General features: G+C 35.8%; 1 protein-coding gene across 1 annotated transcript in view; it reads left to right on the top strand.

The window, feature by feature from the left end:
* The window catches only part of IFT80 (intraflagellar transport 80), a 62,211-nt gene that overhangs the window by 28,783 nt on the left and 17,908 nt on the right, over positions 1-15,520 (top strand). Inside the window, exons 10-11 of the mRNA XM_067301569.1 lie at positions 11,883-12,062; positions 14,702-14,820. Coding sequence (XP_067157670.1) covers positions 11,883-12,062; positions 14,702-14,820 — 299 coding nt within the window. The remainder of the gene's footprint in view (positions 1-11,882; positions 12,063-14,701; positions 14,821-15,520) is intronic.

The raw sequence follows: 15,520 nt of genomic DNA, 5'->3' as shown, positions 1-15,520 counted from the left end.
TATATGAGAAAAGGCACACAGGTTAACTTACCATCTCCGAGTCTTCATATTTCACTTTCTATACTGATTTTGGTTTTGGTAATCTTCACTGACAAAATAAGTGTGATCTAGGTCTTAACTTTGAAGCAAGGATTGCTTCAAATAGTATTGCTCTAGGTATAAAAAATACCGAAGTAAAGAAGATCTTTCCTGTCTCTTTCTGGTAGAAGACTCAAGAGCAAATACGTTGTGAGAAGTTTTCTTTTGCTGCGTCAGATTTCATGCAGAACACACAGGGCACAAAATTCAAATTAAACTGCGCAAACCTTGTTTGTTATGACAGATTGCTGTTTCCATCACTTAATGCTTTTCATCGAGCAAATTATTCTTTTAAAATAAGATACATCTTACTGTTGGGTTTATCTGCCTTTGTCTTGTTCAAATTGGACATTACTTCTCTCTGCAGAAGAAGATAGATAAATTGGCTCTGTGCGCAGCCGTGCCTCGGCCGTTAGAGGATGGGACGTGGAGGTGCTTGGTCGCTGGCTACGTTGCCAGTTTACGCGTGGGGACATCTTTTCCCCTCTCGAGCATCCTTCTGCCGGGGTTACCGTTAGGCGTTGAGGGTGAGAGCGTGTCGTTGCCTTTACGAGCGCGGTGCCCGAACCTCCGGGTCCCCTTGCTGCTTCCCGGGCGCGTACCCTTCGGATGGCCCCGCAGCTCCCCATCCTGGGCAGCGTGGAGAGGCAGGCATATTTTTCTCGAGAGTGTGTCACAGTTTTTTACTTAAATCTTTGCCCCATCAATAAGAAATAGAGATAAAATGTTTAAGGTGTGTATTAACTTAGTTATGAATGATCAGGAAACGCAATCCACGCTGACAAATGTCTTGCTGTGATGAATAGGCAGAAGATGATGGTTTTCTTGAGAGAAATAAATAGTTTACTTTAAAATTATTTTTAAATTACATCATTTAGCATCTATACTTTTCCATTAGTGTCATTTCAGCTAATTGTATTGGGATAAATATGGAATTATGTGACAATTTTTCTTTAAACAATCACTCAAGTATTATAAAGTAGCCTGGTTTGCTCTTGCTTGCTGTGAGTAACATGATACGCCGTGTTTCACCTGGAGCACTTGTGATTTCGTTATCAGTGTTAGAACGTATGGGAGATTAAAAAAAAGTCTAGATAGTAACTATGTATTATCTTCAGCCCAGGCAGCTTCTAAACTGGCATGTAGGAGTTTAATAATAATAAAACAGCCAAAGAGAGAAGAGTGTACAAAAAAGATCATGTAATAACAGAAAGAAACTACATTTTGAAAATAACTTTGAACTCTGGAAATGTGGAAAGTGTTTATATATGACAAATGAATCAGCAGTGCAAAACCATACGGCTTAAATTCTCCAATTGTGATTTAATTTTTAAAAAAGATTTGATCAAGGGAATTTAATTAGAATTGGAAGATCAAGAGATTAATATAATAATGTCCTGTGTCATCAGCAACTAAATTTCAATATAAATCATATTGTCTCAAGATTTTGTTCATTAATGTTTAATTATATTATCTGGTACTACTTAGTTAGCTAAGATTTAGTTATTTTGATGCTATTCTCAAAAAGAAATTCACTTAAAATATATACTTTAATTTTTTCTCCATTTAATATGTCATTTAACTTCATTTAAAATGTAATTAAAACAGTAGCCTACACTGACCCTTGTCCCTCCATCTGCCTATACGAATATGCCATTTTAGACGTGTTTATATACATATAGCTTATTTGGCTCAATGAAACTAAATAAGGTATATTTGTATAAAGCAGTTTATACTAATATAATTACATCTGCATAGGACTGCATTATGTAACATATAGTATTTTAAAAAATGAGACTAGCCATTAGTATTTTCTTCTTAAAGCAGCACTTTAAACCATGCCCTCTTCTTCCACAACCATTTTCCATCTCCTTCCTGAATACTGGGATCATCAAGCTATATTAGCAAATTGTAAGCTGAAATGAATGCGGTCTAATGTGGGGGAGCCCAACAATTTAAACTGCATTTTGCACTCAGTGTAGACTTATGCTTAAAAGTGGCAATTTGATATCAAAGACTGATGTGGTGGAAAAGGAAGATGAAAAAAAATTCTATTTTTTTTTTTCCTGCTGTCATGTACCTCTGTTTTGTACCATATAGCTTTTGTTTTTGACATCCAGGGCCTTTTTTTTTTTTCCTTGTTAGTTATTATGTAATTTGATCTAATCTAAGTACAGTTCAAACTCCTGCTAGCTGAAAACTGGTAATTTTAAAATCAGTATTTAATATTGTACGGGCTTGTGGACTTTGTTAAAATTTTGTTGCAAGTAGGTTTGTTTTTTCATAAAATTAAGGGTTCTTTTACCTGGTTCTTTATTCAGCTCTTACAGAACACACACAGTAGCTAGTGCCAGGTGCCTTTGTCTGTTTAGCAGCTAGCAATGATAATTTATTAGATTAATCTTCAAAAGTCATGAATTTCATGAAAATTTCTTTCCTGACATTAACTGTAAATAGTTACTAAAGAAGTAGTTTTGCTAGGACTGAGGGAAAGGAAGAATGACTCACGTACCACCAGAGTGATGGAGTTTGAAGAGAACCAGACCTGGCTTTTACTGGTCAACACAGACATTTTTATTATGTCTGATGTAATGGAGCTGTATTGGCAAATTGCTCCTCAGGGAGCCATCAGGCGATATACATATCATTAACTCTTCTCTAGCATGTGTGTTCAGTTTTGGGACATAATTAAATTAAATTCTGCCAGTGTGTGTTCTGTTCTCCTGTTCTTTTTTTCTTCCTTGATACTTTGTTCTAGCAGCTTTACATTAAAAAAACTTCAAATATTACAGTAACTTTTTAGAACAGTTTCTTAATTTAAAAATATCCCTTCCTTTGATAGCATTATGTTTCTAAAAGAAATTATATGGCTGTCATACAGAATACCAAACAATATATATTTTATGTTGGAATTTATTGCCTATTTTAGTGTCCATGATCATTAAGCTTATAGAGAGCACTAAGCTTAATATTAAAGTGTGAATATTAAAAAGTAAAGCTGGCTGTATTGGTGAGTAGACTTTAAGCTTCCAGGTGTTCTCAGCTTTTGAAAAGCTAGTCATTTGTATGGAGGGCAATACTTAAAAAGTTCATTTATGTAAATTATTTCCTGCAGCTCTACATGCTTCCCTTGACATTACTGATTGGGTCAAGATATTTACGTAGTAGAAGGTGGTAAGAATGACTGTAATTCACTAATTTTCCTCCTTTTCCTCTCCACTCCCACATAGTATCTTAGAAAACAGACCATATATATGTGCTCCAAAGACAGGTTGCTTCCTCAGTTGTTTGGAGAATTTAAAGAATAATTTAAAAAAATCCATAAAGTGAAACACTGTGGTCAAATTAATCCTTTTAGAATTATCAACAAAAGCTAGCAAGGATGGACATCAAATTTATATTTTAATAACGCTGGTGTTTCTGCCTTTGTTTTGGGGAGGTCTTTCAGATTTTTTTCCATTAATAGCTATAGATAACAGATTTTTTCCATTAAAAACCATAATTCCAAAATAACCAATAATCCCCTTAATGGGGATTGATTGGTTTTGTTGTTGTTCTTATTTTCCAAATTAATAGTGCTCTTATTTCTTTTTAAACATTTTTCTGGTGATGTTCACCTACAGTCTGCTTTTGTAATAAATAGATGCTTGGTTGACTGCTAAATCTTGCCTTTTGATTTACTTCAAGATTTTAATTTAACCGCCATGTTTAGCAAGTGTTTTATAATGAAAGCAATTGTGTGTGCATTGGGCTGTAAGTTCATCTTTTTAAATGATTATGTACCTTCTACAGGATTTCTCTTTTATTACAGAACGCACTGAGGCCATTTTACTAGGCTGCCAGTCTGCATGTTTGACTGCTTCTGTTTACCTTGCATTTGTATCCCATGGCTCATTCCATGCAATCTCTAATTTTGCTAGAAGTTTTATAAAAATATTTAGGAAATAATAAATCTTGGGAAGTATTGTCTGGTATGTATGGAAAATAAGGGGAAAAGTTCCGCAAGTGTAACAGCTACTTTTTCCCCCTCCATTTAAAAGAAGCGGAAGTATAGTGCTATAGTTAAAAGCTATTGAGCTCAGTGCTAACATGCTGCTTTTGCACTTTTTCTCAAAAAGATAAAGGCTTAAACTTAATGAAAGTTGGTTAAAGGATTTTGAAGTTCAGGATTGGTCATATGTTAAATAGTCAGCAGTGCTTGTCCGTTTTTCCTTTTTTATTTTTCTTTAAACTATTGACAAATGACAAAGCATCTAAGAGTTTTTAAAACTACGGTGTAGCAGATATTTACAGAAAATCTTGGAAAATGATACTTCAAGGGTTTAGTTTTAAAGCCATGTTTTGCATTTAGGGCAATAAATTGTATGACTACAATAAAATTAACATTAGAACTTTAAATTAACATTAGATATTAGACTAACATAAACAAGGTGGCAAGATTTCAAATGACTCTACATACAATGTGTGTGTTTTCATAATATTCTGATAGTGCTGAATTAACTTAAACTACAGCACCATGAAAACCCCAGCCAATCTGTTTTCTGTAGAGTTACAATGAGCTTTGATCCCTTTACATTTAGTTTTAGTCTTGTTTTGCAGAGATGCATTTGACAGTATTACAAAAACAAGTTTTTCTTCTGCAGTCTCTATTTCATCTACCTTTATTTTAAGAGTCATGATTCTGAATTCTTTGTACTCAATAAAAGAAAAATATTACAGATAGGTTTCCCATTGGGTTATGCTGGTAACCGATTCGTTCCAAGTTGACGTATTTTAATTTATTAGAATTGGCTAATGCAACTTCTGGAAGAAAATGAAAACATGTGGAGCATCTATGGAAGTAATAATCTATTTAAAGAACTACATCAATGTTTCATTTTCTAAGGCTAAGAATTTATGTGGGACAGTTTGTCCTATATAATTATTGATAAGACATTGGTCTTTGTTCTCCTTAGATCTAATAATTATGAGAATGTGCTTGAATTTTAGGAGAATTTTAGATGTCTTCTGTAAAATTCTGTCCTTCTAATATACAGCATAATACCTCATCTGGAGGTAGTGACTTTGTCAGTTCTTGATAATTCTCATTAATTATTGGGCCGAAGTCCAGTTTAAGAAGGCAACAGGAACCCTCTTTGCTTCTGGAGTTCAGCAGTCTTTTTCCTCTTCAGTTTATACATGTCTATATTCACATGTAGCACTGGATTTCCTTACCTCCAGTTCTGCATATTATCTCTTCAACTTACAGAATCTTTTGTGGATTCTCCTGTGGTTGGAATCGAAAACCTTATTGTAAAATTGTTATATTTTATATCCAGTAAAATACATATGCATGTATGTGTATATGTAGACATATATACATATGTATTTTCCATGATCTAATTATGTATTTGTGTGCATATTTAAGTGTTTCTAACACAACTAAATATAAATTTGCTTTGGATAACTCATAATTTTGTTAAGATCTGATTTGCCTGCCGTTACATTGGGAACTGAATAGTCATTTCTGAGCAGTTTGCAGTGAAATGTCAGTTCATCACTCAGTAGTAGCGTGAGCTGATTGCCAGCCTTAATGGACATTAAGGCTCTACTATATTTTCAGATGCCAGATTCTACCTAGCTTCTTTGTAGGTGACATTTCTATGTAACTAGCTTTGGGGCTCTTCTTGTGTAATTTTCTATGTCAGTTTTTCAAAGAAGCTTTTAACAGTCCTTTCACATCTAGAAAAAGCAAAATTCTGATTTGTCACAATTCTGCTCCCCTCTGCCAAATTCTCCGTGTTTGTGAATCAGCTCCCTGGTGCTTCCAAGGGTCGGGTTTTGCAGGGTGAACCTGCTAGGGTGCTACAGCGCCCTGAGTTGGTGCTCCACCAAATGTTTCCCTCTGCACTGATGTGGAAGCCCCTGTGGGGCACGAGGAAAACCAAGCTTCCAGTTTAAAAAATAGAGCTCCTCAATTATTAGGACCTGAAACTTTCTTAAGCGTCAGGCGAGGATCGGAGGCTGGTTACGGCACGCTCGTCTGGGTTTGTGTCAGTCGGGGCATTAAGGGACAGGAATGCCTGTTTCCCTGCTAGTCCCGTTTGCTCTCTGATTGGAAAGGACTGTAGTGGAGATTTTTCAGAAACAAAGGCAAAGGCCTATAACTCAAGTCAGCGGTTTAGGTATGCTGGCTGTGTGGGTTCTGACATCATCGGGACGCTTGGTGATCTCAGCTTTTAGTTAAGCTTATGTCAGCCTTCCCCGCACAAAATTCCACGTACCTGTGAACAAAGACCTGCCAGAAGCGACTGACCATTCTTTGCATGGCTGCCATCAGTATTATTTTTAAAGCATTTTTATCACTTAAAATATATTAAAAAAAAAACCACTCTTTCTTCACTGTCTTTTTCAGAGTATTTATGCTAAGGTATTATGTGGATAATAATTTTTAATCTGTGGCGTTCAGTCTAGAAATCATAGCTGTCTAGATCCTTCATGGTTGGGTCTTGGAGCTATATCAGTATGATATGTGTGAGATACTGTCCTCATTCCTAGGACACAGAGTTCTCTGAATCTGCTCATTGAAATCATTTGACCTACATCTCAAGAGCCTACTCAGTGTCCATTTATGGAAATGAGACAGTATTCAAAGACTGGTGCTTCATAGTTTTTACTACATTGTGTAATCAGAAAAGGGAAGCTTGGAGTTATTGCTTTTGTATATTTATTTAATATCATGAAACTTTTATAACTACTGTTTTTGTTCTTGAGATAGTTCATTGAATTCAATACAGAATTAAATATGAAACAGGAAAAGGATAAGCCAAACAGTAATACCAAAGTATTGCAGCACTGCAGCTAATGTTGGAACAATTAGTCATATTTATAATCTGAATTTTTAACTCGGTGTATCTAGGAGATACATGACAGCTATTTCAGTTCTAAAAAATTGTTTCTATCTTGCTAATGGAAAGCTAAGTGTTTTTTATTTATTATAACATTTCTTACACATGAAGAATGTACCAAACATCTTCAGGGAGTACAAAATCATTGGAGTGGTCTGAATGATATTGAGAGCTTCAGAAATAAACAGGAAATAAAGCTTTATAATTGCTTTATAATTAAAAAAAATTTTGGTTTTAATCTGGAAATATTTTACTAAGTATTTGAACTAGCTGAAAACCAAACTTTTGGTTAAAAAACATAATTGTTGAAATACACTCTACCTTTGAGAGAGGATGCATCTGCTATGCATAAAGAAGTAATGCCAAAGCCATTTTCCTTAGGCTCCTTGAACTGGTTCTTTATGGATGGCTTGACGCTCCTTTATTGCTCAATCTGACTTCTGGGTAGATTCTTGATCTAAGGTAAATGACCTTAGAAGGGACTTTGTCTATTTGGAAATATCCTAATATCCAGCTTTGAAGTAGTGCTTCTCCAAACTGTTCTCAGATAGATCACATCTGGCCAGCTGTGAAAAACATGCTGCAGATTTAGGACAGTCAGAGTTTTCTCTGAATGTGCTTGGTGCAATCATTTGTCCTACAACTCGAGCTTACTCACTTGCCATATATGGACGTCAGACAGAAGTTCAAGATTATACTCTTGATTACTATGCAGTGTCTCATACGGAATTCATTCTGTTGAGGCAGAAGAGTAGGTTATGGACTTTTCCCAAAAAATTGCAATTAGCTTCCCCAACTGCAAATCATAGGCAGTGAATGGCATGTCTGCGAGCCAAGAGCGTTGGAAACCAAAGCCTTAAAGCTGAGTCCTTGGGACTGGAAATTCAGCCAGTGCTGACATTCTGGCTTTCGCTCACCCTCATGTGCGCAGGCAGTCAAAGAGCCTTCGCTCGGTAGGTGATCTTACACAGCGTTCCTCAAAGCATTAGCACAACTGGGAGGGTGAATTTCATCCCGTTGTGTTTCCCTCCTGTTGAACGTTTAAGTCGGACACCTTTATTTTAATGTAATTTCTGTGATTTCATTTCATATCAATCATGTGGAGACTTTGAGTATGTGAAAACTGAAGTATTTCTTGGGTTTTGTGTGTACTGCAAAAGAAATCAGAATATGAAATGTGTTAGAAACATTAGGTGAATATTTTCTTCCAACTGTTTCTCCTTTGGTATAATATCATGTATCCGAAAGCCATCAGAATTGAATGTCTACATTTAACTTCAGTCACATGTCTTTTTTTAGTGATTTGATTCTTCTGAAGATTTCAAATATATTTGAATAAATATTTAAAAAATAAGTTTTTCAATTGTTCAAAGTTTTTTTTTTTTAATATTCTAGTGAATAGAAGAGACTATAGTTGAGATTGAGATTTGCTTCTCATTTTAAAACCTCGTTTAATTTCTTTCTAATAGTCTATTAAAAAAGTTATTTGGTGATCCGTTGTCAGGGAAACACCTCTTCTCAAATTTGGGGTGATTTGTACAAACTATTTCTGAGATGCAAGAACTAGAAAATATGTGTGTTGGTCTGAAAATTCTTCTATTTTTTTGACAAGAAAGCATTAAGAGCAATCCAGCTAAGCTTTAGAGGAGTCTCATACGTAAGGCTGGGGGAATTTAAGAATTAAGTTCTTCACTGGAGAAAATTTAAATAACGAAAAGGAACAAAATTAAGCTTAGGATATATGTACCTTTTTTATTTCTCTCGAGATGAGAAGAACTAGATCAGCCTTTAACTTGGGCTGAGAAATAAATAAAAGTTGTTACATGCATCTCTCTCTTCTTCTGTTGTCATGTAAGCTTCTCTCCTAACTACATTTGTACCCCAGATTGGAAGTAAAAAAGCAAGTGCTAGTTTTAATGCCTTTTCCTTGTTCTTTATGTTTGGGACATTTATAATTTTACTTTTTGCAATATTAATAGGATTAAAATGTATTGGAAAAGAAAGATTTATCTGAAAACAGCATCCGTATATTGAAATGTACTCCAGATATTCATTTCCATTCACTTTATTTTCCATTAGCATAACTAAGCCAAAAACTGCTTGTAAGTCTCATGTTTTGCCTTTCTGCTACCTCCAGTCAATTGTTTGCCCTGTTGGTGAAGATATTAGTGTTTTATTTCCTCTCTCAGATTCAAAAAAACCTCCATCAATGATAACAGTTATTAGTTATTCCTTAAGTTACTCTTTTTTTTGTATTTTTACCTGAATGTGCAGGACTGTTTAGGTTGGCTGATGAATGACAGCAGTGATTTGTCACCTTTCCTATTTCCCGGTGTGACAAAGGTGAAGGGCTCTCCAGCGGGACGTGAGCCGAAGCACGCTGTTACTCTCTTTGATGTTTGAACCTGGAGAGAGTGGGAAAATAGTGGAGCTCAAGGGCTAAGAAACTACGTTGTTTCATTAAAACGCCTGCTCTGCCCCTGCCTCCCTGTTGCACCTGAGCAGATGCTGTTCTGCTTCCCTGCGTGCCGGGAAACGTGCCACGGGCAGAGGGCTGGCCAGCAACTAAAACCTTTCTACGCAGCTTGTACGCTGCTGCTAGACAACGTAAGACTCCTTTATTTTTTGTTTAAAAGTATCTTTTAGCAGCTAGCCTGCAGTTTGTGAACTGTTGTGTAATAGCGCCCAGGGCACTTGGCTGGGATTCGGTAGCTACTCGGGCAGAGCAGCGTATTTCCTTGGCCCTGATGCATTTTCCATGGTAAGCTTCGTTGTAGGCGATCGCTTCAGTTTTCAGAACTTTCTGCTATTCCAATAATTTTGGGCCTCCATTTAAAAAACAACAAACCAAACTGATAACTATGTTTTTAATAGACACAGATGACGTAAGCCAGTAGTAGAAGATGAAGGAAAATATGTTAGCCGTTAAGGGCTTTTATTTAGAGAACTGGCCTCCGTGCAGCAGAAACACATTCTTTAGCCCCAAGTGGGCCTTTCCACCTTGCAAAATCCGGTTAGCAGGAAAGTGTGCAATCAGGCCATTTTGCCTACTGTTTGAATTTCTAGCTGTATGGGAAAGCAAGGACACTATTTTAATAATGAGATCCTGAAATACAGTGTTTTGACTTGTGCCCGTGCCACATCAGGCTGTGATCTTACAGATAGTGTAAAATAAGCCAGGCTGTGTTTGGTTACCTTTTGAATGGAAGATCTGTAGAGTGCTTTGAGGAGCTTGTGTCCTCGACGGGTACAGCAGGGCACCGTTATATATGGGAAAACACTGGGCAGCTCGATGTTTTGCCTTGGAGAAGATCTGTGAAATCACTCATATTTACTTCTCGTGCCTAATGGAAAAGCCTGTAATATCTTTGCATTACACTCCTATTTTTCAAAATTGGTTTAATTAACTACGTTCTAACTATTTTTTTCTATAAGAAGAGGCTAATTCTCTGTTCTAGACAATGTGAAGTTTATTGTGTCTTGTTCAAAGCTTCTCTGTTCTATCCAGATATGTGATTGTATTTCACTGAATATTGATGTTCTATGAATATGTAATTTGTTTTTAATCTGCTTGTAGAATTGAGAGGAATGGGACTTTGAACAAAAGATCTTATAATAGTGTCAGCTATTAGTTTTACTATTTTTAACTTAAGAGTGAAATTTAATTAAAAATCAATTAAATGCTACAGCATTATTCCGTTAGCTGATCAAATAGTGTATTTTCTGAAGGGTGCAGTATCAGGTATTTCAGACTTTTCAAACAGAGCGGAATCGAAAACAATTGTACATGTTTGTAAAATAATCCACATGGAAGAGGAGAAGTACTAATTGTTGTCAATAATTGATACTGTATGTTATCGTTTTCTAAACTTTCTAAGGTTTATGCCCTGTTAAGGAAGACAAGGCCAACTGTCTTTTTTCTTTGCTATGTGTTATTTAAAGCACATTAAGTTAGAGTACATTCTGTGGGCCTTTGAAATGATAGTCTTTCTCATTTCTTGTATATTTTGAGCCATCAGGCACTCCTCCAAGTACACGAAGGTTTACCCCAGACCTCTGAATTAGTCTAAATTGGATGGGAAACTCGGAGCTATTGCTTCCGGTTCTCTCTAAAGCTAGGCCAGCCGTCACTGCTTTGATTGCAATAGAGCAATGGGTTTGGGGGGGCCTTGGGGGGGGGGTTGGTTGAGGTTTTTGCAAGCGTAGCAACTGGGAACTTTTACTGTATCCTGCCCCTGTAAAATAACTGCAACAGAGACTATAGAAAAAGGCAGGCAAGGTACCTAGGATCCTTTGTGAGTTAGGATCAGAACGCTGTAAAAGCGTTGCTTTCAGACCTTTTCTTAATCCACCGATGTTCCTTATGTTGGAAGCAAGGCGAGATGCAGCACAGGAGCTTTGCAATTCCCTCCATACCAAGAGGGTCTTCCTTACACTGGCTGATTTTGCCAGGGCCTTGCTATTACTATGTTTAGGAACTGCTGTCACTGCAGCATAAACTGCCTGCATCACACTATCATAGCTTACTGTTACCCGTGTAGCCAATATTATTATTTTTTCTAAGTACATTCATGTAATTTTTATATAGTAATTGTCTAGATTTATAAATGATTAGGTACATATTCAATATACCGTGACTAGATATTTATCTAATGTACTTCAGGCATTGTGACATTTTTCATTTCTGTTGTATCTGAAGTTTTTGGTTTTGTATCCCTGCTTTTCAAGTAATCTGGCTTAAGAAACCTAATCTTTCTGGTTTGCTTGTTTCAATTATAAGGAAAAGTTATTCCATTGATAAATCTCTTTAAAATTATGAATATCACTGTAAGTCTATTACAATAAATCATTTCCACAATAAATCATTTCCATAAAGTATGATAAAATATTAAGTGTTCTTTTCTCTTTTTCTGCAAGTGGTCTTACGCTTTAGAGAAACCAAACACTGGCAGTATATTTAATATTGCTTGGTCTATTGATGGTACTCAACTAGCTGGAGCATGCGGAAATGGACATGTTATTTTTGCCCATGTTGTGGAGCAACGCTGGGAGTGGAAGAACTTTGAAATAACATTAATTAAGAGGAGAACCATGGAGGTAATCTTCACAGTTCAGAACTGTGCATTCTGATTAGTAACTTTCTAAGTTTTTTTTAATACACAATTTGAATTTGTAATCCTAAAATAATGCATAAGGGTATTTTTCTTTTCATGTATATATAGTAGGACCATAAAATGGTCAGGGTGAGAAAATGATGTAAATAATTATCAGTTGTACAGGAGATCGGATGCATGTAAATAAGACTATACCAGCAGATGAACTAAAATTAGATAACTCAGAAGTACCTTGTCCTCCAGAATAATGCAAAGATCATTGAAGAGCATGTGAAATTAGCTGTGGTAGGTCTCTTATGAGAGAGAGAGAGAATTTTAAGTGTCATGAAAATATTTATGCAGAAAACAATGTGAATGCATTGGCCAAAACCAAAGAATCGTATTACCTAAATTGTATTACAGTAACTGTCAACAAAGGTGAAGCTGCACACATATAACTAAATGTAGACAATATATAGGAGGTTTTTTTACCTTACCTGCACTCATGAGTTGTAGGTGGCACTGATGCAGTTTGTAATGGCTAATGCTTTGGTAAAATCTCTGTTGTTAATGAAGCTATGATGAATGTTGCTGTCTTAATGCATTTCAACATAAATTTGGTTGCTGATCATGACTGTAAAGCTCTTTCTGTCAATAGGCTCTTTGAATGAAGACTTAGGAGATGAAATGCTTGGGAAATAAAGCATTCAAACAACTATAGTCAAACTAAATATCTATATTTAGGACACCAAGACTTAAAAACAAAATGACAGAAGCTTACGGCTTCTCTTGCACTTTTACAGGTACCTGCTTGGTGCTTCCATCTCTTAAAAACTCAGCAATATGCATTGACCTGAGTGGGAGCTGCCAAGTGTCTGTACTGTTAGAAACGAGACAGGCCCCTACATGTGGTTTCTGGAGCTTACATTTAGGATCCTTCATTTGAAAATCTTGGCCTAAATCCACATGTAGGTTACCAAATATCTGGGAATTAATACAGAAATATGAATTTTTACCTTCTAATCTGTCCTCTGTGTTCCCAGACACTGACTCATAACATTTGCTTTGTGAACAGTGGGATAATATAAGATTTCCATTCTTACAAATTTTCCCAATTACATATACAGTGTTAGGGACCAGGCCAATACTTTCAATATCAAAGTCAAGTTCCTGAATTCCTAATTAGGCACTTAATTTTTCTTTGGTCCTGATTCTTTAATGTTTAATATGTAATTGGGAGAAGTTGTAACAACGGAAATGCTGTATTACAACTCAGTCCGGTGGGTGGGATAATATGAGTCAGTGTCTGGGAACACAAAAGACAAATTAGCAGGTAAAAATTCATAATTCTTCTTTCATTCCCAGACATCGACTCGTAACAGATGGGCTCTATTAGTAATCTCCAAGGAGTCTGAATATGCAAACAACTGAGAAAGTATAACTAACCCTGATTCAGGATTAAAATTTTATTTAATTATTTTATCGTCATTTTATTTTATTTGTATGTATTTATGTAGGAAAATATTGCCCACAAAAGGTTTCTAGCTGCGTTGATTTTCAGTCAGTATGACAACAGCAAAATTAATTCCGGATTTGTCACTGTGGTAGACACAGCAATTAATATGTCTATGGAAATGGTTTCTAGACTTTCATAATAATTGAGCTCAGTCTTTGTTTTGCAATTGGTTGCAGAATGGAAGAAATCAGAGAAGTTACCACGCTCAGAGTGGTGACATCTTAAAAAAAATTGTCATAAGAGATCTCATTAGATTTCAGCTGCCTAGAATCTGTGGGCTCAGAAATCTCTGATTACAGACAAACAGTGATTTTACTGAAAAATAATTCGAGCTGATTTTCACAGAAATGGCAGAGGCACAGCCTGCTTGCAAAGGCCAGCTCTCCTAAATTTCACTTACTCCGGAGTGTGGTAGCGTTAAAATATATACCAGAGATATTTAACATCTAGACAACATATCTGCATCCCAATCTTGGATATAGCTCAATTGTTTTTATGGGATCACTGGAAGATTACATTTCCAATGTTTAAATAATCTGCAACTGAATACTCAGTCTTAAAATGGAAACTTTCAGACATCCTTGATCATAGATGATTTTATCAACCTCACGTAGGATATTGTGCTTATACCTGATGTATCCCAATTAAGCATTATTTATTCATTTCACTTCTAAGGAAGTTCATCCAGCTCTTGAGTAATTTTTATTTCATCTCTCAAACTTGAGCATTACTGCTGTTATGGTGGCTTTAGTCCATTTGTTTTTAATAACTGACTCTTGCAGTATCTTAGGTGAGATTATACTTTTGATTTTTAATTAGAAAATCCATTCAGGAAGATAGACCATTTTTACAAATTGGCTCTTTAAACACAAAGCAAATTAGCAGATACAAATATTTAATGCAAAATTATTTCAAAAGCATATTCAGTGTTTGTATTCAGAGTTTATAGAACCTATGAATTTAGGTTTTCACCATTGCTGTGAAAGTGCCTGTTCCTACATAGGTATATTCTTCTGCTAATGCATAGTAGAATCAGCATGTGTTTATAATAAGAATATGGTATTTCACTGGTTTGCTTACATTTCAGTTACTGTCATTTTATTCAACTAAAAATTTCTCTTGATTAGGTGCGCAATGTTATTAACGATGCAGTAGATTTACTGGAATTCCGCGACAGGGTTATTAAGGCCTCTTTGAACTTTGGGCATTTGGTTGTTTCAACTTCTCTTCAATGTTACGTGTTTTCGTAAGTAATACAAATTCATGAAGCTTTTTTGAATTTTGAATTCAGGTAACTGTTGTAAGATAGCAGCAGAAACTTTATTTGAAGCACAGTGACGTTCATACGCTATTTGTTTTTGAAACCAATTGAAATATTTTATGGAACCCAGCCTAATATGCAGCAAAATATGTTTGAATAAAGTTGTCCTCCTCCTGTCGTTATTTCTTCTAATATCTTCCAATTTCTTCCAACTTCTTCAGCTTCTTGCTGGTGCCATCGCTGCTTATTCATCTTGCTACAAAGATTTCGCAAGCTTTCTTTTCAGGTAGAGGCAGCAGTGATGGTGGCTGGATGCCAGTGTATTTGTTCCCATTAGGTGACTCCATCCAGGGGACTTCTGGCATGCCGTTATTTTGGAATAGAATAGGATTGGTTCAATCCTACATCATGTTTTAAGAACATGATATTCTGTCTTAATTGCTAAAGTTACTTATCGGTTCAGTGAGATGACTAATGTTGAACCGTAATCCAGGCTGTAATAGGGTACGCAAGAGGAGGACTCTATCCTGCCTCTGTATCATCGTAAAAAAGTTGAAATGCAATTCAGAAATATTTAAAGATGTGTTTGTTTCATATAAATGTGATTTTGATGGTTACTCAGATGTCTGGATCAGCTACTGCTAATGCGAAGGGATGAAAAAATAAAGGCAGGGCAGAAGTGTTA

This window comes from Apteryx mantelli, chromosome 9 (genome assembly GCF_036417845.1).
Source record: "Apteryx mantelli isolate bAptMan1 chromosome 9, bAptMan1.hap1, whole genome shotgun sequence".
In the NCBI taxonomy this organism is placed as follows: Eukaryota; Metazoa; Chordata; class Aves; order Apterygiformes; family Apterygidae; genus Apteryx; species Apteryx mantelli.
The sequence above is the reverse complement of the archived record's forward strand: the minus strand, read 5'-3'. Positions and strand labels throughout refer to the sequence as shown.